This window comes from Hemicordylus capensis, chromosome 4 (assembly GCF_027244095.1).
Source record: "Hemicordylus capensis ecotype Gifberg chromosome 4, rHemCap1.1.pri, whole genome shotgun sequence".
In the NCBI taxonomy this organism is placed as follows: domain Eukaryota; kingdom Metazoa; phylum Chordata; class Lepidosauria; order Squamata; family Cordylidae; genus Hemicordylus; species Hemicordylus capensis.
Window position 1 is genome coordinate 309,698,799 of NC_069660.1, and position 21,815 is coordinate 309,720,613.

Consider the following 21,815-nt stretch of genomic DNA (forward strand, 5'->3'; position numbering starts at 1 on the left):
AGTTGAAGACCACTTCTTTCTTAGTTGGCTATGAAATGCATCTGACTCTGGCATTCTATGCAGTTCTGCTCCCATCACTGATATGAAAAAAACATAGAGATGTATAGGTTATAGGTACTAGGTAGATACAAGTTTAATCCGATTGCACTAGAAGCTTGCAGATTTGCCTGGATGGTTTATGTGAAATTTAGCTTCACTACCCTCTCCTACCCTCACTGCTCCTTGGCTCTTGTCTACTTAAGATGTCATGTCACAATACATCAGAGATAGAACACACAGCCCTCTGACCCCTACCTGCCCACACCCTTCCTGCCAATAGTGCATAGCTCTTCCTGTCTACAGGCCCTTTGTATGTAATTTTTGTCCCAGTCCTAACTTTGAGCATCTTCATTATGAGGCAAGGCTACAGCATCTGGGGCTTTTTAGTTTAGAAAAGAGGGGAGACATGATGGAGGTGTATAACATTATGCATGGAGTAGAGAGAGTGGACAGAGAAATGTTTTCTCCCTCTGACAACACTGGAACGAGGGGTCATCCCATGAAACTGAAGGCCAGGAAATTTAGGACTGACAAAAGGAAGTACTTTGTCAAACAGTGCATAATTAATCTCTGGAATTATCTGCTATGAGATGTAGTGATGGCCATTAGCCTGTATTTATTTTATTTATTTATTTTTGCATTTATATACCGCCTTTCGTTAAAAAGATAACCCCAAGGCGGTTTACAAAAGTTAAAAACATACAATAAAAAGACAATAAAAATATCATGTTAAAAATATAAAAACATAAAAACAGGCATAAAAACAATACAACAAATAAAAACACAAAGAAGCTGCAGTAGAAAACGATCATGTAAAAGCCTGGGTAAAAAGCCAAGTCTTTAAAAGCTTTCTAAAAGCCGTGATGGAGTCCGAGGACCGAATGGCCACTGGGAGAGCATTCCAGAGTCTGGGGGCAGCAACAGAGAAGGCCCTGTCCCGAGTGCACGACAGCCGGGCCTCCCTCATTGTCGGCACCTGGAGCAGGGCCCCCTCAGATGTCCTTGTCAAGCGGGCAGCAACCCGTGGGAGCAGGCGGTCCCTCAGATACCCCGGGCCCAAACCGTTTAGGGCTTTAAAGGTCAAAACCAGCACCTTGAATTGGACCCGGAAACGAACCGGCAGCCAGTGCAGCTCTTTCAAAATGGGGGTGATATGTTCCCAACGGGCAGCTCCGGATAAAACCCTAGCTGCCGCGTTTTGCACTAGCTGCAGTTTCCGGATATTCTTCAAGGGCAGCCCCACGTAGAGCGCGTTACAGTAATCCAGCCGCGACGTGACTAAGGCGTGGGTAACCGTGGCCAGATCTGCCTTCTCGAGAAAGGGACGCAGCTGGCGCACCAGCCGAAGCCGTGCAAAGGCACCCCTGGCCACCGCCTCCACCTGAGCTTCCAAAAGCAGAGCCGGGTCCAGTAGTACCCCCAAGCTGCGTACTTGCTCCTTCAAGGGGAGTGCAACCCCATCCAGAACCGGTAAAATCTCCTCATCCCGATTGGCTCTCCTACTGACCAACAGTACCTCCGTCTTATCCGGATTCAATTTCAGTTTGTTAGCCCACATCCAACCCATCACGGCCTCCAGCCCCCGATTCAGGACATCCACCGCCTCCCTAGGATCAGATGACAAGGAGAGATAGAGCTGAGTGTCATCCGCATATTGCTGACAACTCAGTCCAAATCTCCGGATGACCTCTCCCAGCGGCTTCATGTAGATGTTAAACAGCATGGGGGACAAGACCGATCCCTGCGGGACCCCACAGGCCAACGGCCACGGGGCCGAGCAGTAGTCCCCCAGCACCACCTTCTGAACCCTCCCCTCAAGAAAGGACCGAAACCACTGCAACGCAGTGCCTCCGATTCCCATACTCGAGAGGCGGCCCAGAAGGATACCATGGTCGATGGTATCGAACGCCGCCGAGAGGTCCAGCAGAACCAACAGGGACGCACTCCCCCTGTCTAGTTCCCGGCGTAGGTCATCCACTAGGGCGACCAAGGCAGTCTCAGTCCCATACCCGGGGCGGAAGCCAGATTGAAAAGGGTCCAGATAATCCGTATCATCCAAGACCCTCTGCAGCTGGGACGCCACCACACGCTCCATCACCTTGCCCAAAAAGGGGAGGTTAGACACAGGTCTATAGTTGTCCAGGCTGGAGGGATCAAGGGAGGGCTTTTTTAATAGAGGTCTTACCACCGCCTCCTTAAGGCACGATGGCATCCTGCCCTCCCTTAATGAAGCATTAACGATCACCTCCAGCCATCTACCTGTCCCCTCCCTGGCAGCTTTTATTAGCCATGAAGGGCAAGGGTCAAGAGCGCACGAAGTTGCCCGCACACTGCCCAGGATCTTGTCCACATCCTCAGGCCGCACCAACTGAAAAGAATCCAACACAACGGGACCAGATGGTACCAAAGGCACGTCTGCCGGAACTGCCAAAACTCTGGAGTCCAGGTCAGCACGGATGCAAGCGACTTTATCTGCAAAGCGACAGGCAAACCGATCACAAAGAGCTGTAGATGGCTCCTCCCCCATTGTCTGGGGGGATGTGTGGAGCAAGGTTTTCACCACACGAAACAGCTCTGTTTGTCTGCACTGAGCAGACGCAATGGAGGCGGAGAAAAAGCATTTCTTCGCTGCCCCCACCGCCACGGCATAGTCCCTAAAATGGGCTCTAGCCCGTGTTCGGTCGGATTCGTGACGACTCTTCCTCCAGCGTCGCTCCAGCCGTCGCCCGAGTTGCTTCATCGCCCTAAGCTCCGAGGAAAACCAAGGAGCCGAACGGGCTCCACCAAGCCGGAGAGGGCGCTTGGGGGCAACCGTGTCAACAGCCCGGGCCATCTCTCCATTCCAGAGATCAACCAAGGCCTCGACAGGGTCACCAGCTCTGGACACTGGAAACTCCCCGAGGGCCGTCTGAAATCCAAGCGGATCCATAAGCCTCCGGGGGCGGACCATCTTAATCGGCCCACCACCCCTGCAGAGGGTAGACGGAGCAGTCAAACTAAACCCCACCAGGTGATGATCTGTCCATGACAAGGGAGTGGTCTCAAATTCTCCCACCTCCAGATCATTTATTTCCCGGTCGGCAAAAACCAGATCCAGAGTGTGTCCCGCCACATGGGTAGGGCCCGATACCAATTGAGACAGGCCCATGGTTGCCATGGAGGCCATGAAATCCTGAGCCGCACCCACTAGGGGAGCCTCAGCATGGACATTGAAATCCCCCAAAACAATAAGCCTGGGGGAACCCAAAGCCACCTCCGAGACCACCCCCGCCAGCTCAGGTAGGGAGACTGAAGTGCAGCGGGGTGGTCGGTACACCAGCAGAATCCCCAGCCTATCTCGGAGGCCCACCCTCAAGGACAAACACTCAAAATTCTGAGATTGCCTGACCGGGCACCTGGAAACGGGAAGAGTCTCACGAAAGATGACTGCAACGCCTCCTCCCCGACCCTCGAGGCGGGGCTGCTGCACGATCTGGAAACCTGGAGGACAAAGCTGAGAGAGACCAACCCCGCCCAGCGGATCCAACCAGGTCTCCGTCACGCATACCAGGTCAGCATGCTCATCCACAATCAGATCGTGGATAAGAGATGTTTTTGTTTTAACTGACCTGGCATTCAGCAGCAGCACCCTAATCCTCGAAGGAGTGTTCCCAGAGCTCCCTAGGGTCAGAGGGTTGGGAGAAGGGCCGGAAAAAGGAACAGGCCTCAATTGCCTGGACCGATTTCCCCTGTAATGGCCTGCCGAACTCCCACCGCCATACCTCCCTCTGCCCGCTACCCGTGATATTGCCGCCCCCACTCCAGACCCACTTTTTCGCTCCCCCAGGCACATCTCCCCAGAATAAACCACCACGGCTTCTTGGCTTAATAAAAAACCAAGACCAGACTTGCGTGATCTCCTGCTAGCTTCTTGATTGTGGGAAGACAGATCTTCAGGGCAGAAGGAAAGGATCTTCAGGGCCCCAGGCAGCTCACCCCACGGCTGAGAGCCACAAGGACGAGAGCCCTTGTGCTCTCGCCAAGAGGCTCACGCCCCTGGCCCAGCCTGAGCTTTAAAGCAGCAGAGTCAGCCCCACAGATGGAACACACACCTGAAGAAAGGTAGGGCAGAAGCAGAAACACAGTCACTGCCAGCCCAAGATCTTCCCTCTTCCCTTCTTCAGGCCCTGGCCCAGCCTGAGCTTTAAAGCAGCAGAGTCAGCCCCACAGATGGAACACACACCTGAAGAAAGGTAGGGCAGAAGCAGAAACACAGTCACTGCCAGCCCAAGATCTTCCCTCTTCCCTTCTTCAGGCCCTGGCCCAGCCTGAGCTTTAAAGCAGCAGAGTCAGCCCCACAGATGGAACACACCTGAAGAAAGGTAGGGCAGAAGCAGAAACACAGTCACTGCCAGCCCAAGATCTTCCCTCTTCCCTTCTTCAGGCCCTGGCCCAGCCTGAGCTTTAAAGCAGCAGAGTCAGCCCCACAGATGGAACACACACCTGAAGAAAGGTAGGGCAGAAGCAGAAACACAGTCACTGCCAGCCCAAGATCTTCCCTCTTCCCTTCCCTTCTGTATGGCTTTGGAGTGCCTGGAGTGCATATAAAAAGCAGTTGCAGGGGAGTAAGCACAGGAGAGAAGGCGTCCCCTCACCTCTTATTTGTGGGCTTCTCAGAGGCATCTGGTGGGCCACTGTTTGAAACAGGATGCTGTACTGGATGGGCCTTGGGCCTGATCCAGCAGGGCTGTTATGTTCCATGTCTCTGTGGCCCATTTTCCATAACTTGTTCTCACTGTCTGACATCTTGCTTACCTGAGCAAAGAGGCACCTTTTTAAAAGTGATGATTCTCTTTATTTAGCAGGGGGAGAGCAACTGGTACTATCCATCCCCGGCACAGCACCCCTCCAGTGGCTCTTGCTGGTGTCTATCTTATGTTTCTTTTTTAGATTGTGAGCCCTTTGAGGACAGGGAGCCATTCTATGTGTGTGTTGGTTTATATCTATGCAGACCGCTTTGGGAACTTCTGTTGAAAAGCAGTATATAAATATTTGTCATCTTTGTAAAAGTAAAGTGTGCCATCGGGTTGGTGACTCCTGGCGACCACAGAGCCCTGTGGTTGTCTTTGGTAGAATACAGGAGGAGTTTACCATTGCCTCCTCCCACACAGTAAGAGATGATGCCTTTTAGCATCCTCCTATACCGCTGCTGCCCGATATAGGTGTTCCCCATAGTCTGGGAAACATACCAGCAGATATTCGAACCGGCAACCTCTGGATTGCTAGTCGAGTCATTTCCCTGCTGCGCCAGTAGGTGGATTGTTCTCTTATCCTGACTAAATTACTCAAGAGATGGTCCCCATGGACATTAATAGGACAGGTTAGTCATGTAGTTTAGCCAGGACGTCTGCCACTAGTTTTAGCCACCACGTCTTGTGTCGTCTTCCCCAATATTTCTCTCTTCTTTCCTCATAACATGCAGCCTTTCCTGCACTGGGCAGGGGGTCAAAAACCTCCAAGCTCTGTTCCAGCTATACATATTTTTTTTGGTCTTAAGTGCTGTGAGGTTTCTTTAAAGCCCCACCAGCCCCTTCTTGCCTCAGTTCCTTGTGTGCTCCTTCCTTTACGTCAAGCCTAATTTTTCATCTACCCTAGTCCATTGCCTACTCTATATCCTTGCTTCAGTCTTGGCTTTGGATTTTCTGTCTGTTGGGTTCTTTGCCTCTCAGGAGCTCTTTTCAGCACTCAGCTGTGTCAGCAAACTGACAGTGTTCCCTTTCTTATCAGAAGTTGGACCGAGACGTCTTGGTTAATTGTTCATAGCAGCCCCACAGTGGGGGAACGGCATCTGTATAGGACAGCCTCCAGCACTCCCCCTCCCGCAGCTAAATAGATTTAACTGCGTTCTTTGTAGTTTTGAGATCTTGCTTATCTTCAGTCCTTTCTTTCATGGTCTCTATGAGGATTTTTAGAATGTTTCCTCAGTCATTTGTGGTTGTGCAGTTAAAACAATGTATTGGCCATGAATAGATATTGAGAGTTTTTCAGACTCTTTCCACCCTGCAGGGTGTTTTATCATGGTTCAAATGGTACAAAACCACTGTCCCAAAAATGTGATGGCATGGCAGGAAGGACACTTGGGGCAATCATTTGTGCATCTTGTGTGGTCTGATTCAGGAGAGGAGCCTAATGGCAAAGGCCAGATGTGCCAGCGTGGCACCCAGGATATGTTCAAGATGGACATAGCATCACAGGAAACCCTTGGTGGAATGGGACATCCTATCAGCCTCACTGCCACAATTGCAATAAAACATAGATGTGGTTACTCTCTTTTTTCTTGCAGCTCAGGGATACATTCCCTTTAACTGTGCAAGCTGCCCCAGTGTGTTAAGGAAGCAGAGCTTTCTCCATGTGAGCCTTTCTGAGCTACTTTAGGAAGCCTCCAGGGATTAAGTGTATCGTATCTGCAGTGATCTCTCATGACTTGAGTTAAAGAATCCTCAGGGGTTTTCTCTCCTCCAGTCTTTCCAAATATTGAAAGAAGTTAAACTCAATCAGATGCTCTTCAAGGCTTCAAGTACAGAAGGGCAGAAGAGGGTCAGCACATGATATTCTTAATCTTTTAAATCTGGATGGACTTCTCCCTCTGCTCACCAGCAAGTGGGGTGCAACTTGAAGAGGCTAATTTTAGAATTACAAATCTAGTTGTTAAGAGGTTTCAGGTTTCAAAACAAATGAAAACCTTAAAACAATTTAAAACCACAGTCAAGTTAAAAATTTTGGGTGGAAAAAAAAGAGTCTTTAGGAACTTTTTTAGAAGTTGTCAGAGATTCAGCAGGAAGTGTATTCTAGAATCTTGGGGCAGCAGCAGAGAATGCCTGTCCCTGTGTAGCCTTCAGACGAGCTGGTGGCAACTGCAGATGAACCTCCCTGGATGATCTCAGTGGGTGATGGGGCTCTTGGCAAAGAAGACATTGAGGCTTTTCCCATGATCACTGGAAAGCGGGCTAAGGGAGCTTAGCCCACTTTCCAGGGATCGTGGGAAGCACTGGGCTCGCAGGCGTGCCTGGTGCTCCCAAGGCGGCTAGCCCTCCTAATTTCCCCTCCCTTTAAATGAGGTTAATGGAGCAAACACTCCGTTAGCCTCATTGTTTTGCTTCTGTGTTGCTGCAGCACACGGCAACACACAAGTAGACGCCTGACCGGGAGACTGCAGTCAGCCTCGGAGGCTCGGGAGTCTCTCCAGGATGACCCATGCACTCACACAGGGCATCCTGGGATTTCTGGGGGCCGTGCAGCCCCCAGTGCCCGCAGCCCCCAATGCCCGCAGCCCCCACCAGCTCCGTGACAGAGCTGGCAGTCATGTGGGTGGCTGATCCGGCCTCCCAGGGCTGCACTCTTATCGTCTACAGGGAGAGTGGGCTTCCTGTTGTTCCTGCAGACCCGACATAAGCTCTTCTCACAGATTGTGAGAAGAGCTTTGTTCTCTTAAATACCCAGGGCCTAAGCTGTTTAGGGGTTTATAGGTTATAACCAGCACCTTGTATTTTGCCTGGAAACGTATTGGTAGCTAGCCTAGTTCTTCTAGGATAGGAGTAATATGATCTCTCTGAGATGACTCTAAGACCAATCTGGCCGCCGAATTCTGTACCAACTGCAGTTTCCGAACTACTTACAAAAGCAGCCCCACATAGAGCACATTGCATTAGTCAAGTCTGGAGGTTACCTGTATATGTATCACTGTTCTGAGGTTTTTTATCTCAAGAAATGGACACAGTTGGCATTTCAGCCAAAGCTGATGAAAAACACCTATGGCCACTGCCTCAAGCTGAGACTCCCCAGAGAGGTTTGCATCCTGCACTCCCAAACTGCAGGTGGCTCTGAACCACCCGTGTTGCAGCAAGCATCTAAAGCAATGCCAGCAGTGTGCAAGATTGCTTCTGCGCAAATACTTAGAAATTTGCAAGAGCACTTTTGTAATGATACTGCCATTAATTCCAATGAAGTGTCATTGCGCAATATAAAATATTTATGCAAGAGCTCTCTTGTGCAACGCCGTGGGTATTGCTTTAGACACCTGCAATAGCACGGATGGTTCAGAACCACCCATGTTACTCTGCTCATCGTGTCCGCAGCCATTCTAGTTATACCCCACTTTTCAGCCAAGATTGACTCTTGGAGCCCCTTACAATTACAAATGAAGTTATCTTGCTTCCCTCAGTGGCTAGATTCTTTTGCACAAAAACAATGCAACTCTTGCAAATCTTTTTTTTTAAAGAGCTTGTGGGGAAAGAGTGGATAAAATTTAGGAATCTTTGATCTTTGGGGCTCTGGGGTGATGTTAGTTAATTCCTTGTGGTGATGGCACCAAACTCTGAAGTGTGTGTGTTCAAAATATGAGTTCTAGTACTTCAATTTGCCTTGGCATTGAAGCCCAGCTCAACTGAGGTTTGCTTTGTCACTGTTCCCCACTGCATGCCCATGCTGCCACCACCACCACCCTTCACTTTCCGTACTCACTCATCCATTGTTGATGAGCTCACATTGGGGCCTCAATTAGGCCCTAAATGCTAAACACATGTAGTGGTCTCTATATTTACTAGGAATTATAGGGAACGTTTCTACGGTACCTGATATTTCTAATAGGAATGTTGGGAACCAAACACTGAAACATTTGCCATGGGACCTGGTGACCACAGTTGCTAGTGTGATTATCTGCCTAATGGAGATCCTTTCCACTTCAAGTTGCCACTACTATGCAAGAGAGGAGGTAGAATTGGATTGATTAATTTTTTTTAACTTCAGAAAGCTTATCTTTGGAGAAGATAATCTTTCTATTAGACAAGGGCAAGAGAAGCCTAAGCCAACCTATGCAATATTACTGACTTCACTAATCACTAGTGAAGTTACTAGGGCTCCCTTGCTCAGATTTCATGGAGGTCAAGAAAAACAAACTCCAGTCCAGCTATTTTGATGCCATACACTAATAGAGCCTACTCTGATTAGGAGCATGTGTTAATGGAGAAATAGGTAGCTCCGTAGAAGCAGAATCCATTGATAAACTCCTAGTCAGAGATGAACAAAATGGGCCAGAAGTCCATATTTAACAATAGCTTTGCTTGAATTCGATCTTGCCACTTTGATGTTGACTGCTAACTTTCCCTAATTGTAAGAGACATGGTGCTTTGAAATGGTCATAACCAGATCTGGGCAGTCAATGCAGATGAAAACATATGTATCCTCTGACAGATATTTTGAACCAATTGCAGTTTTGGGCACATTTCCACATAGATTACTGAAATGTGCTCTAATCTGATTTTTACCGTGGCATGTATCACTTGTCGCCAGTCCTGCATGGTACATGTTTCTTTGGGGAACACATAGCAGCTATGTATGTAGAAAATTTTAAATTGGAAAATGCCACTTTTCCAATTTTGGGGGGAGAGGTGTTTAAAATAATTGTAAAAGGTGGGCATCCCACTTGAAGCCTGCATGGAGGAATGAGACCAGTTGAAGCAGTGTTCAACCTAACTAGCTTGTACTTCTGTTGTACACATTATGAAGCAGAAATGAAGGTTCATTCACACTGCAGATGAAGAATATTGTCAGTCTTCACCTTAATTTGTCTGATGGATTTCACTGAACTTCAGAGTAGCTAATTTTCTCTGGGTTGGACTGTTTTATATGATAACATTATTTTCAGGTTTCAACATTTGTTCCTTTGCCTCTGTCAACTCTGGTTTTATTCAGCCTTCTATTATTTCAGAACTTTTTAATGCAGATATTGCTCAGTATGGAATAACCACAGAAATTGTGCTACCTTGTTTTCTCTGTGTTTTTCTTTTTCTTCCTTTCAGTGGCTGTAAAATTTACAACCCAATACACTTCTTTATTTTGCAGAAACAGCCAAATGCTGTTTTCAGCAACATTTTTCATACCTGGCAAGAAACTTAAGTCACTCTCCAGCTCCTCAGCACTGTGGATAGTTGTTTTATTGCTTTTTTTGTTGCTTATTTTGTCTTTCAGTTCAACTTTGTGGGGAAACTTTTGGGCCCACGTGGCAATTCTCTGAAGCGCTTGCAAGAAGAGACATTGACAAAAATGTCAATATTGGGAAAAGGATCCATGAGGGACAAGGCAAAGGTAAAATTGCTAGCTGAAGATCATTAGTGTGCACTGTACTGCTGTGTGTGCCTTTCTTTGCTGATCCTAGTATAGTCTGGGGAGACGCAAAGCAAACATAAATCAAGGTGTATATCTTACCCCATTGCCTTCTGTGTTCTGCAAGCCTGCTGGTTCTCTTTGGATATTGTGTCCCTCTCTTCAGGAGAAATCCCCAGTGTCTTCTTTATGGATGATGCAGACAACTGTATCACTGGCTGAAACTGGAAATGACATGGATGTCTCTAAAACCAGCCAGTACCCAACTCCTCTCCCCAGTAAGGGGAAGTATTCAGAAAGGTCTTCCACACAACCAAGAATCAGAAGGTAGGAGGCAGTAAACTGAGGTTTTTTTCTGCCCGCGAGAACCCATGAGACTCCCTGCATCTCAGCTTGCCTAATTTTAGATAGCCTGACTCTTTTACCTTGATCTGAACTGAGGGAGGATGAAAATAGGAGCTGCTGTACTTCAGTCTACCAGTTGAATGCTGAAATACCCATTTTAAGCAGTCCCTGACAGCTGGCAGCTATGTTTGCTAGAGGGACCATTCAGAAGAGAACTGCTGGTGCACTGAAGGCTGCCTCTTTACTGGGAGCGCAATGCATTCTGGGATGCTTCCCTTGATTCTTGGAGGACTCAGCTCCCCTAGGCAATAACAGAGTCCACTGCTGCTGTGTTTGTGTATGGGGTGAACTACAACTCCCATCACTCCCAGCCACCATTTATTACAGCTGTGGGCATCCTCTAACAGGGATTCCCAGATGTTGACTACAACTCCCAGAATCCCCAGCTGCAGTGGCTTTTGCGTGGGGATTCTGGGAGTTGTGGTCAACAACATCTGGGAATCCCTGTTAGAGGGAACACTGGCTGGGGGTGACGGCAGTTGTAGTTCAGCAACATCTGGAAAGCCATACGTTGCCTACCCCTGCACTAGGATCTTTCGCATGCACATCTGGGGATGGTTTACATGAAGGAAGGGCTCCTACCCCATTCCTGGCAGGTGAACAGAGTCTGTTGACTCTGCTGACAAACCCCTCACCTCTTGCATGTGGGCTCCCCAGAGGCATCTGGTGGGTCACTGTGTGAAACAGGATGCTGGACTAGATGGGCCTTGAGCCTGATCCAGCAGGGCTGTTCTGATGTTCTTAACATCTGGAGAGCCACATGTTACCTACCCCTGCCTTTGAATAATGCATGGTATATGACATGATGTCACTATGCCTTGATTTCTCCCAACAGTTTGCAGACGATCATTTCTCCCTCCTCCTCCTACCTTGCTTATAGGACTTTCACGATGGCTCATTGGAAGGGTGCACAGCCCCTGAACTAGGGTTTGGAGGCTTCTCCTACTCTAATGACGATCGTGAAAACAGCCCTATTGTATTAGTTGGCATTACCAGCAGAGGGAGGAGAACGTGTGAGGCTGCTTTTTGATGACAGCACACATCTGATGAAATGGAGAGGCTACTAATATTTGTGAAATATTAAGATTTATCAGAAGGCGCTGAAAAAATGTTATGTCCTCTGTTTGGCTTACTGCCTGTATTTCACAAATTAAAACAGTGGCACTCTTATATATATATTTGTGCCACCTGAATTCTTACACCAAGGTTCCCTGGCTCTTCTCCACTGGTTGTTTTCTGCAGTGGCTTCAGAAGCAGGTCTGCTAGGAAAAGGATCTTAAGTATGCCCTTAGTGCCTGACCTCCTGGCTAATGCTGCTCTTGCACAATGGAAAAAGCTGTGCTAGTGCAAGAAGAATGTGTAGTTGCACAAAATCATAGGGAGACTCAAAACTGAGTTATTGCGCCTACGTTCCTTGCAAAACATGTGGTGAGTGCCAGAGGTATACACCTTGTTTCCCAAGCACAAATGTGTTTGCTCTGGCACAACAGTAGGCTGGAACGTAAGCACCAGACCTAGAGCAACATCCTTGCACAAGCACAGCTCTGGTCAGGATGTTGGCCAGTGGATCTGACTGATAAGTGATTAGGATAATAAAAAAGGAAGCTGTGTGCTTTGGTTGCTAACTGAGCAAAGAGGCACCTTTTAAAAGTGTTGATTCTCTTTATTTAGCAGGGGGAGAGCAACTGGACCTATCCATCCCCAGCACAACTCCCTTTTAGTGGCTGTTGCTGGTGTCCATCTTATGTTTCTTTTTTGCATTGTGAGCCCTTTGGAGACAGGGAGCCATTTTATTTATTTATGTATATCTATGTAAACCGCTTTGGGAACTTTTGTTGAAAAGAGATATATAAATATTGTATTACCATTATTTACTATTATTATTTTATGTCTAGACCACAAAGAATCACATTAACCACATACTGCATTTGGTCACATGATTATAAAGGACTGTCTGTGCTTTTTGTTAATGATATACTATATTTTTTGGTGTAAACGCCACTTTTTAAAAAGTTACTTTAAGGTGCCTGTGGTGCCAATGAGGTGTTTACGTGAGAATTGAGGGGCGAAGGAAGGAGGTGCAGCGACAGCACAGCAAGACCCTCCGACCAACAGTAGGCTCCATGTGGCTGAGAGGGCCTCGAAGAAATGGAGGCAGCGGAGGAGGAGCGTTGACAGCACAGTTGGGCTTTCCTGGCCCTGCTTCTCCCTTTTCCATTTCCCATGGAGGGTCGTTTACACTCTGTGTGGGGCATTTTGGCCCCTTGCTCTCCCCGTCTCCCGAAGCTGTTTGCTTGGGTAGGGGTGGCCTGGTTGGGCCCAAAGCAAGGTCATGGTCATATTTAGCAGCCAGTGCGGGGGTGGGGGGGCAGCACCTTTAAGTGGAAATTAGAAGGTCCTTATCTCCCTGTATCGCTGGCCCTGAAAGCTCTTCCCAGCAGCAGCAGAGGATCAGCTCTGCCACTCAGCCATTTTTCAACGGTGCAGCTTTTATGCCGATGCGGCCTTTCTATCAGAAAATACAGTACTACAAAAACATAATTGTCTGACATTTTTTGTGATATGTTACTCTGCAGGCACAAAGGAAAAATAGGAAATGGCCTATACTCAGTCACACCATTGGTCCATCTAACTCAGTATTGTCTACACAGACTGGCAGTGCCATCTCCACAGTTTCAGGCAGGAGTCTCTCCCATCCTACCTGGAGATGCTGCCAAGGGTTGAACCTGACACCACCTACATGTAAAGCAGATGCTCTGCCACTGAGCTACGGCCCCATCCCAATCCCGATATGTCTATCTTCTTTATCTCTCAAGGCAAGATGATCCTTTAAGTTCAGTTGCAGTCGAAGAGCATTGGGAATTGGGATGTACTCTTTAACCATCATCCACTGGACATCAGTCCATCACCCATTGTACATTAGTCCAGGTTAATCCACCCCCATTTGGAAATTTAACTCAAATAGCTGGTCCAGTCCACAGACTAACATAGTCTTAACAGACTAACATAGTCTTAACAAGCCGCTCTGAAAATTTTCCCCAAAGCAAACAAGGGGCTTACCTTACCTGGGATGAGTACCAGGAAATTGATTATTCCTGGTAAAGAGGGACAGCTGGCATGCATGTTGCTATTATAGGTTGGGGTATTCTCTTGCTGCCACATTCCAGACTCAGGAATCCTAGGGCCAATAGAATATGGCAAACCCTGATACCAAGAGGTTAATTTTACGTTATCATTATGGAGGGAAGACAATTACAATGGCAAGAGAGGAATTCTGGCTTGTATTCAGTCAGAGCAACTAGTTTTGGAGGCGGCGGCGACTGCTTATCATGGGATTCCACAAAGACCTTCTATAGCTGTAGTCTTTCAGGAGCTGCCTTTCTAACTTAAGCAATTCCTAGGTTCAGATATCTGTTTATCACTACATTTCAGCCAATTAAGGCCCCCATAGTGGCTCACAAGACAGTAAAATAAGTTAAAAGAGAGAGAGAAAGTACTAGAAACAGTTTTGTAACAGAACTGTGATTTCCTGTGTCAAGATCAGGCCAGTTTCACTGATCCTAGCATCAAATGTTAAGTGTTTGTTAACTGAGCTCAAGATAAACCAGCTTTGACTGCTGTAAATAAGTGACAGGTGGATATTGAACCTTGGAATGGAGTAGGCTAAAGGTGAGTGGGGGGGAGAAGCAACCCCTACCCCCTAATATCAAATCAGAACACACATTTCATTAAAATCCGAGGTTTCCCTGCCCTCCTAGACATTGGTTGTGGTCTAAAGCAGGGATTCTCAACGTGGGGTCCCCAGATATTATTGGACTTCAACTCCCATAATCCCCAGTTTGGGGGTTGTGGGAGTTGAAGTTGAACAACATCTGGAGACCCAAGGTCGAGAACCCCTGGTCAAAAGTACTGTGCATACATAGGGCTTTTGTCTTTCAGTGGCAGCCTGCCTAATAGTCTTCTGCTCACAAAATTGGGACTTGCTGGAGGAAATAAGAATAGGCGCCCTTGTGGATCATGACAACTAAATGCAGATACATGCTTTTCTTATTTCTGTGTCATAGTGCCTCAGTTTCCAGGTCCACATGTTGTGCACATTTAACTACAAATAGGGGATAGAAATCGTATTATTCCATGGAACAATAAGGAACTTCTTCAGTGGTTGTGCACATAGAAATCCACAAATAAGTTTGCCATTCTGAGTGTCCCCCTCCCTGACAAGCCGGATGTGCCCAAGTGCTCCTGCCCGGAGAGAGAGAGAGAGAGGAGAGATCCCCATATGTTTCATGTTTCATGTTTCTCGGTATCACAGTGTGACAAGAACTCTAGCTCTCCTCTCAAGTTTAGGGGTGAGGCATCTTCCTAAAGGTTGTGCTGTGCTTTGGAGGCACTTGGAAGGACCTGAAAATACAACACAACTGCTTGAATGATCTCCCACTGCTGGCCATACTCCATGCTTGGGAGGAATGTAGTCTTAAGGGCTAGAAACTTGCTTTGGACGGGGCAGGAAAGCCAAACAGCTGCATTCTGCTCTTTCCTGGTGCAGTTGCTGAATTGTGGACTCTGTGCAGCCTTACGTGCACATCCCATCCAAATGGTTGAAGGTTTAAGCTTGTAGAAGTAGATACGTAAGTGTGCTAAGGGCATAGTGAATTGCTACTTAGCTGATTAGTGGATGAGGCTGTCCTAAGCTCTTGATCATGTTAAATCCTACTTTAATATATATCTGATAGAAGAACTCCCCACTGGATTGATTGGAAATCCCAAGCAGAGTGATGTTTGAAAAGTTCTCTTATGTTCAGTGCTGGTTGGTTACAACTGTAGACTGGGACATTTCAGTCTCCCTAAGTTCTGTTGGACCTTTCAACTAAAGTTTATTTCACTAATAGTTTTCACAGTCTATTGTATAAGTGAGTCCCGAGTATTTTCAACCCTCCTTCTCAGTTCATCTGGCCGTCACAAAATTAGTATGACTTTATTAGTATCTTTTAAACATATGGTTTATCTTAGAATCCTAGATGTTGTTTTTCAGTAATCTTGGGCCTTGCAGAATTGTTCAGTAGAGTATCTTTTTTTCCAGAGCTTTGTTTAGTCCTAAATTATTCAGTAGATCAGAGCTTGTACCGCTTCCCAGCGGAGATTATTATCATCTAACAGATCTCACTGTTAAGAAGGATTTCGTGATAGCTGGCTTAGAAATTTAAAATGGAGAAATCTTTCTTGCGAGTCCTACTCATTGTGCCTCTGGGCCTCCCTAAATTACTCCTGAGTAAAGAATTATCCTCCTCTTTCAAAGCCTGCTTTATTATGTGAAAGTAACATAACCTGATGCTAAAATTCTTCCATACAAAGCTGAACCCAAATATTTTCCAGCTTCATGTTACAAATGGGAGGGGCAGGATCTAAAAAAGTAATATTGAGAAATGTTTATATATATATATATAACTGCTCTTTTTTTTTATTAGCAGCTATGACAAGTTTCAGACAGCTAATTATGGTGTGTTAATTCTCCCTGCTCTGAGTTTTCTAATCAACTAATCAGATTGCTTTGCTTTTCTATCCAATTTAGGCAGTCTGCATGCTCTAAATTTTACAACAAAAAGATTAGCAGCAATAAGCTGGTACTGATTGTCATTTCTAAGTAACTCATAATTACAGCACGCCAAGAGCAAACATGAGTGCTTTTTAAAAAAGAAGACAGTCAGTCAAATCTCTATTTGTGGACCTAGATAGAAATAGAGGAATTGGCACAAGAGTATTTTTAACACTTCCCAAATAGAGTGGGGGAAACATTGTTAAAAGTGTCTCTGCATGTACTTCAAAAAAACCCAAAATAAAACATCCCCTTATAATGAGAACTCTTTGAGGGCCAGTTCCCATGGTGAAATCTGCTCCATTCAGTATGTCGGAAGCTATCCATGGCTTGCTGCACAGGACCATAACTGAAAGGGGGGTTTGCTAAAGCTGCACATGGCTTCATGCATAGGGCCATAATGGGAGAGGGAATTGTCAAAGCTGATGCCATCTGTCAGGCCTGGTCCTGGCCACTTTCTGTAAACGTTCGGCTTCTACCGTTTTGTTTAGCTATCTCTCAGTTTAGAGTTATGAGCTTAGAGTTATACTTGAACCAAGATGGAACCAGACGGCTGGTGCTTAAAATAAAAGAGTTCGCAGAGCAGATTTTAAAATGACACCTGGGGGATTGCCAATGTGAACTGGGTGGTATCTGCTTACGTAAGCAGAATCCCCTTTGGTGCAATTTTTTCAGATAAACCAGAAGGGCATAGAGTAGAACCAGAGTAGAGCAGATGGAAACGCATGGCAGCTGGTCAAATGAAAGTAAGGGAGATAGCACATGCCAATGCCAGGTAAGAGACGCAGTGCATAGGTATTTATATACCAATACCAGAAGCCTCTGAGCCAAGATGGGCGATCTGGAGTGCTTGTTTGCTAATGAAAACATATAGTGGGAATAATGGGAACATAGTAGAATGGTGAGAACCAGTGAGACACTGTTATTCCTGGATACAAACGCTACAGAAAGGATAGGGAGGGGAGGACTGGGGGTGGAGTAGCACTGTATATTAAACGATAGAGTCCAACAAGCTAGAAAACCTAGGAGGACCAGAGTCCTCCACTGATTCATTACAGATGACAGTATAAAAGTAAATGTGTTACTAGGGATGTGCTAACATCCTCCAGATCAAGGCACTGAGAGTGACCTGGAGTTGGAGAAGCAAATCAGAGAAGCATCAAAGAGAGACAGAGCTATAATAATGGGTGACAGAGGCGCTCTTATCCCTGGACTTCAGGGCCAAAGTCCAGGGCCTCCACATCCCCTGGGGGGACCCAAATCTTCTTTAGTCTGTCTTGGGTGGTGTGGTTTGTGCCCTCAAGAACCTATGTGTTAAAAAATGATGCTTAGTTCATATGTGGGTATTGCCAGAAAGGCCAGATTTCTAGACATGTTAAATGACTGTGGCTTAGAACAATTGGTCACAGAACCAACCAGAGAAAAGGTGACCTTGGACTTAATCCCGAGTGGTGCCCAGTACCTGGTGCGAGATGACAGTTGCAGACCCACTGGGGAACAGTGACCGTAGTGTAATCCAATTCAGCTTATATGCGAGTGGAACACTGCCAGGCAGGTCCAACATAGATGTGATGGACTTCAGAAGAACTGAAAGGGAAAGTCAAGAGGGTCAAATCACTCCATAAAGCATGAAACTTATTTTAAACCACAATAATAGAAGCTCAGTTGGAATGTATAGAAGCAGGAGGAACGGTACCACAAAGTTCAGGAAGATGCCAGCATGGCTAACAAGAGTCAGGGAAGGAGACAAGGGATGCAAAAAGAGTTTGAGCAGCATATACCTAAAAGTGACAAGGAGAATAGCAAAAACATTTTTAAATATATCAGAAGCAGAAAAGCTGCCAGGGAGGCAGTTGGACCCTTAGATGATGAGGGCACAAAAGGGATTATTAAGGAGAAAATGGAGATTGCAGAGAAGCTGAATGAGTTCATTGAATCTTGAAAACTAAAAATTTACAAATCACCAGGGCCAGATGGCATCCACCCAAGAGTTCTGAAGGAGCTCAAATGTGAAATTGCTGATCTCCTAGCGAAAATATGTAACTTTTCCCTACAATCAGGCTCTACCGGAAGACTGGAAACCACCTAATGTGACTCTGATTTTCAAAAAGGGATCTGGGGGAATCTGGGAAACTTTAGGCCAGTTAGCTTAACATCTGTGCCAGGGTAAATCAATGCAAAGCATACTTAAGGACAAAATTGTTAAACACATAGAAGAACAGGTCTTGCTGAAGGTGAACCAGCATGGCTTCTGAAATGGCAAGCCTTGCCTCACTAACGTTTTGGACTTCTTTGAGAGTGTCAACAGGCATGTGGATAAAGGTGATTCGGTTGACTTCCAAAAAGCTTTTGACAAAGTTCCCCACCAAAAGCTCTTGAGCAAACATAGGAGTCATGAGAAAAGGGGACAGGTTCATGTGTGGATCGGTAACTGGTTGAAGGACAGGAAACTGAGGGTATGGATAAATTGACAGTTTCCACAATGGAGGGAAATAAGAAGCGGGGTCCCCCAGGGATCTGTACTTGGACCAGTGCTCTTTAACTTGTTCATAAATGATCTAGAAGCTGGGGTAAGCAACAAGGTGGCCAGATTTGCAGATACGAAACTATTTAGGGTTGTGAAATCCAAAGCAGATTGTGAGGAGCTCCAAAACGATCTTTCCAAACTGGGTTAGTGGGTGACAGAATGGCAAATGATGTTCAGTGTAAGCAGGTATAAAGTGATGCATATTTGGGCAAAAAAAAATCAACTTCACATATACACTGATGGGGTCTGAGCTGTCGGTGAATGACCAGGAGACAGATCTTGGGGTCATGGTGCACAGCTCATTTAAAGTGTCAACTCAGTGTGTGGCAGCTGTGAAGAAAGCAAATTACATGCTCTAGAGAGTGGACAGAGAATTTCTCTCCCTCTCTCACAACACTGAACCAGGGGTCATCCCATGAAACTGAAGGCCAGGAAATTTAGGACCATCTAAAGGAAATATTCCTGCACACAGTGCATAATTAGTCTATGGATTTCTCTGCAGTGGGATGTGGTGATGGCCATTAGCTTGGACGGCTTTAAAAAGGGCTCAGTCAAATCTGTGGAGGACAGGTCTATCAGTGACTACTATTCTGGAGGCTATAGGTCACCTCCAGCCTCAGAGGCACGATGCCTTTCAGTATCAGTTGCAGGGGAGCAACAGCCGGAGAGAGGGCATGCTCTTGCCTGTGGGCTTCTCAGAGGCATCTGGTGGGCCAGTGTTGGAAATAGGATGCTGGACTAAATAGGCCTTGGGCCTGATCCAGGAGTGTTGTTCTTAGTTCTTATAAGAAACTGGCAGTATTCTGCTAAATTGCACAGTAAGAAGTAAGCCTACTTCTGTCTTCCAGTGTTCCAGCCAATGAATGCAATGAGATGATTGATAAGAAGCTTAATAAAATAAGTGAACCATCACATTCAGCTGCAGTGACCTGACAGTGGTTTCTTGAATCAGTAGCATTTGGTGGGGAGGCATTCCCCTCAGGGACCACTCTCTATTTCTTCCTCTTGTATAAAAGGTGGAACAACTGGGCAGGGGCAGAATCACCTGATATGCTTACCCTGGGCTCTTGTCCTTTCCTTTTCTGCTTACTATCACCATGGCAAGCTCATTTGTGCATACCTGTATGCATTCAGTGAGGGTCAGTAGCATCTGTCCCGTGTCTCCACGGTCTCTGCAGCCTGGGTTGCCAAGCAACAGAGGCAAGGGAGGAGGGCAGGGAAGGAGGCTGAGTAGGGAGGAACTGAATGGAAGTAAAGCACCTGACAAACAAGAGGTGCTGTAATGTAGGAGGAACAAAAATTGAATGTTGCTGGGTTAGGGTGAGGGGATACCTCTGGATAAAAATAAACAAGAACTTCACAGACCCTCAAAATGGGCAAGAGGACTATCAACTTGTAATCTTTTTGTTTTGTTTTGTTAAGGTATGTTTTGAGTGAAGCCAGGTCTGAGCTGGTGTGTTGGAGGGATCTGGCAAATGAGATTTGGGGCCAGGATAAAATTTGGTCAATCATGGGGGAGTCTGGTTCAGTTCAGCCAAAGCCTGTTCTGGTCAGAACAGTAAAATACTGTGGTTGAGTTGGCTTGAACCTTGCAACCTTGTCAGTAGGAGTACGCCTTTAAGGTCGTCTATGATTTCAAGAAAACCTGAAAGACAAAATTGTAGTTCTACTATTTCCCCCCACTGTGGACAGAAATAGCTCTAAATCCATTGTTACAAGAACAGTGAATCTTATTTCATGCCAGATTCCTAGTTTGATCTGAAGATTATTAATCCAGCATTGTTCTTCAAATTAAGAGGCAAGCCTTGTTATATAGGCTATGGTGTTAGTGAATTTGTGACTTGTTTTCTGACTGTTGCCAGTAGTGGTGCTGTCTCAGCTGGCCCAGTCAATGTAATGCTGTTTCCCAAGCCTGTTGTTGTTGTTGTTTGTTATTAATAATTCGATTTCTATACCGCCCTTCCAAAAATGGCTCAGGGCGGTTTACAAAGAGAAATAATAAACAAATAAATAAGATGGCTCCCTGTCCCCAAAGGGCTCACATTCTAAAAAGAAACAAGACACACACCAGCAACAGTCACTGGAAGTACTATGCTGGGGGTGGAGAGGGCCAGTTACTCTCCCCTTGCTAAATAAAGAGAATCACCACAGTAAAAGGTGCCTCTTTGCGCAGTTAGCAGGGGCGAACTGCGCAACTGTTCAGTCCTGTGAGACACAAGGAGCCCAGGAAGCACTTTGGGGGCAGAGGTGCCTTCCCCCTGGGAATCCATTTATGTGTAGAAAAACTGGCAGTACACCGACATACCGATGCGCTTCACACAACACATGTGAAGCGCCTGACGGGGTTCTGCAGGGAGAGCAGGCTTAGACAAGTGGCTGCTCGTAGCTGGGTGGCTGAATTGGTCGCCCACATGGCTGCCGTCTCCGTCATGGAGGTGGCGGGGGCTACGGGAATCATGAGCTGCGTGGCCCCGGTGGCCTCTAGAAGTTCCAAGATGCCCTGCATGAGTGTGTGGGGCATCCTGGAGAGAACCCCAAGCCCGGAATGCTGCTTACAGCCTCTCGGTCGGGGGTCTACTCATGTGTCGCCGCACGCCACAGCGACACACAAGCACAGAAACATGGTTAATGAAATCTCAGGGTGGCTTACAGTTTAACTAAACAGCTGTTTGTGGCCAAGTAGTTCTATAGCTTTGCTTCTAAACCCTTGCACTATCCTTTGGGGCCACTGATTCAGTTCATGATGCAATATTCATGCATATAATCCAGATATCATGGTATTGTTATATTGAGCTGCATGGTAAACAGCTAGCAGTCTTCTCCAACGTAGAGAATGCTTGTGCTGACCTGATGCCATTGTATTCTACAAAAGCCAACTATTTTGATGAATGCACAAGTGTGTATATGTATGTTAGTTTGTAATGTGCAAAGTGGCCCTCAGTGTGACTTGTTGCAACTCCTGCAATAAATAGACTTTAAAGAGATGGTATAAAGCTGAATGATAGATAGGAAAGCACAATTAAAATGGTTTGTAAGGTCTAGTGCTGAGATGCCTCTTATGACAGAAGGTCTTATGTTAACATCAAACACATTTGCATTTGTAGGTGTCTG

The 21,815-nt window shown here is 46.4% G+C and overlaps 1 protein-coding gene across 3 annotated transcripts in view; it reads left to right on the plus strand.

Annotated features, from left to right (window-relative positions):
- KHDRBS3 (KH RNA binding domain containing, signal transduction associated 3) overlaps window positions 1-21,815 on the plus strand; it is a 145,159-nt gene that overhangs the window by 65,237 nt on the left and 58,107 nt on the right. For all 3 annotated transcript variants that reach the window (XM_053246579.1, XM_053246578.1, XM_053246580.1), the window contains one exon: window positions 10,045-10,161. In XM_053246579.1, the coding sequence (XP_053102554.1) occupies window positions 10,045-10,161 (117 nt within the window). The remainder of the gene's footprint in view (window positions 1-10,044; window positions 10,162-21,815) is intronic.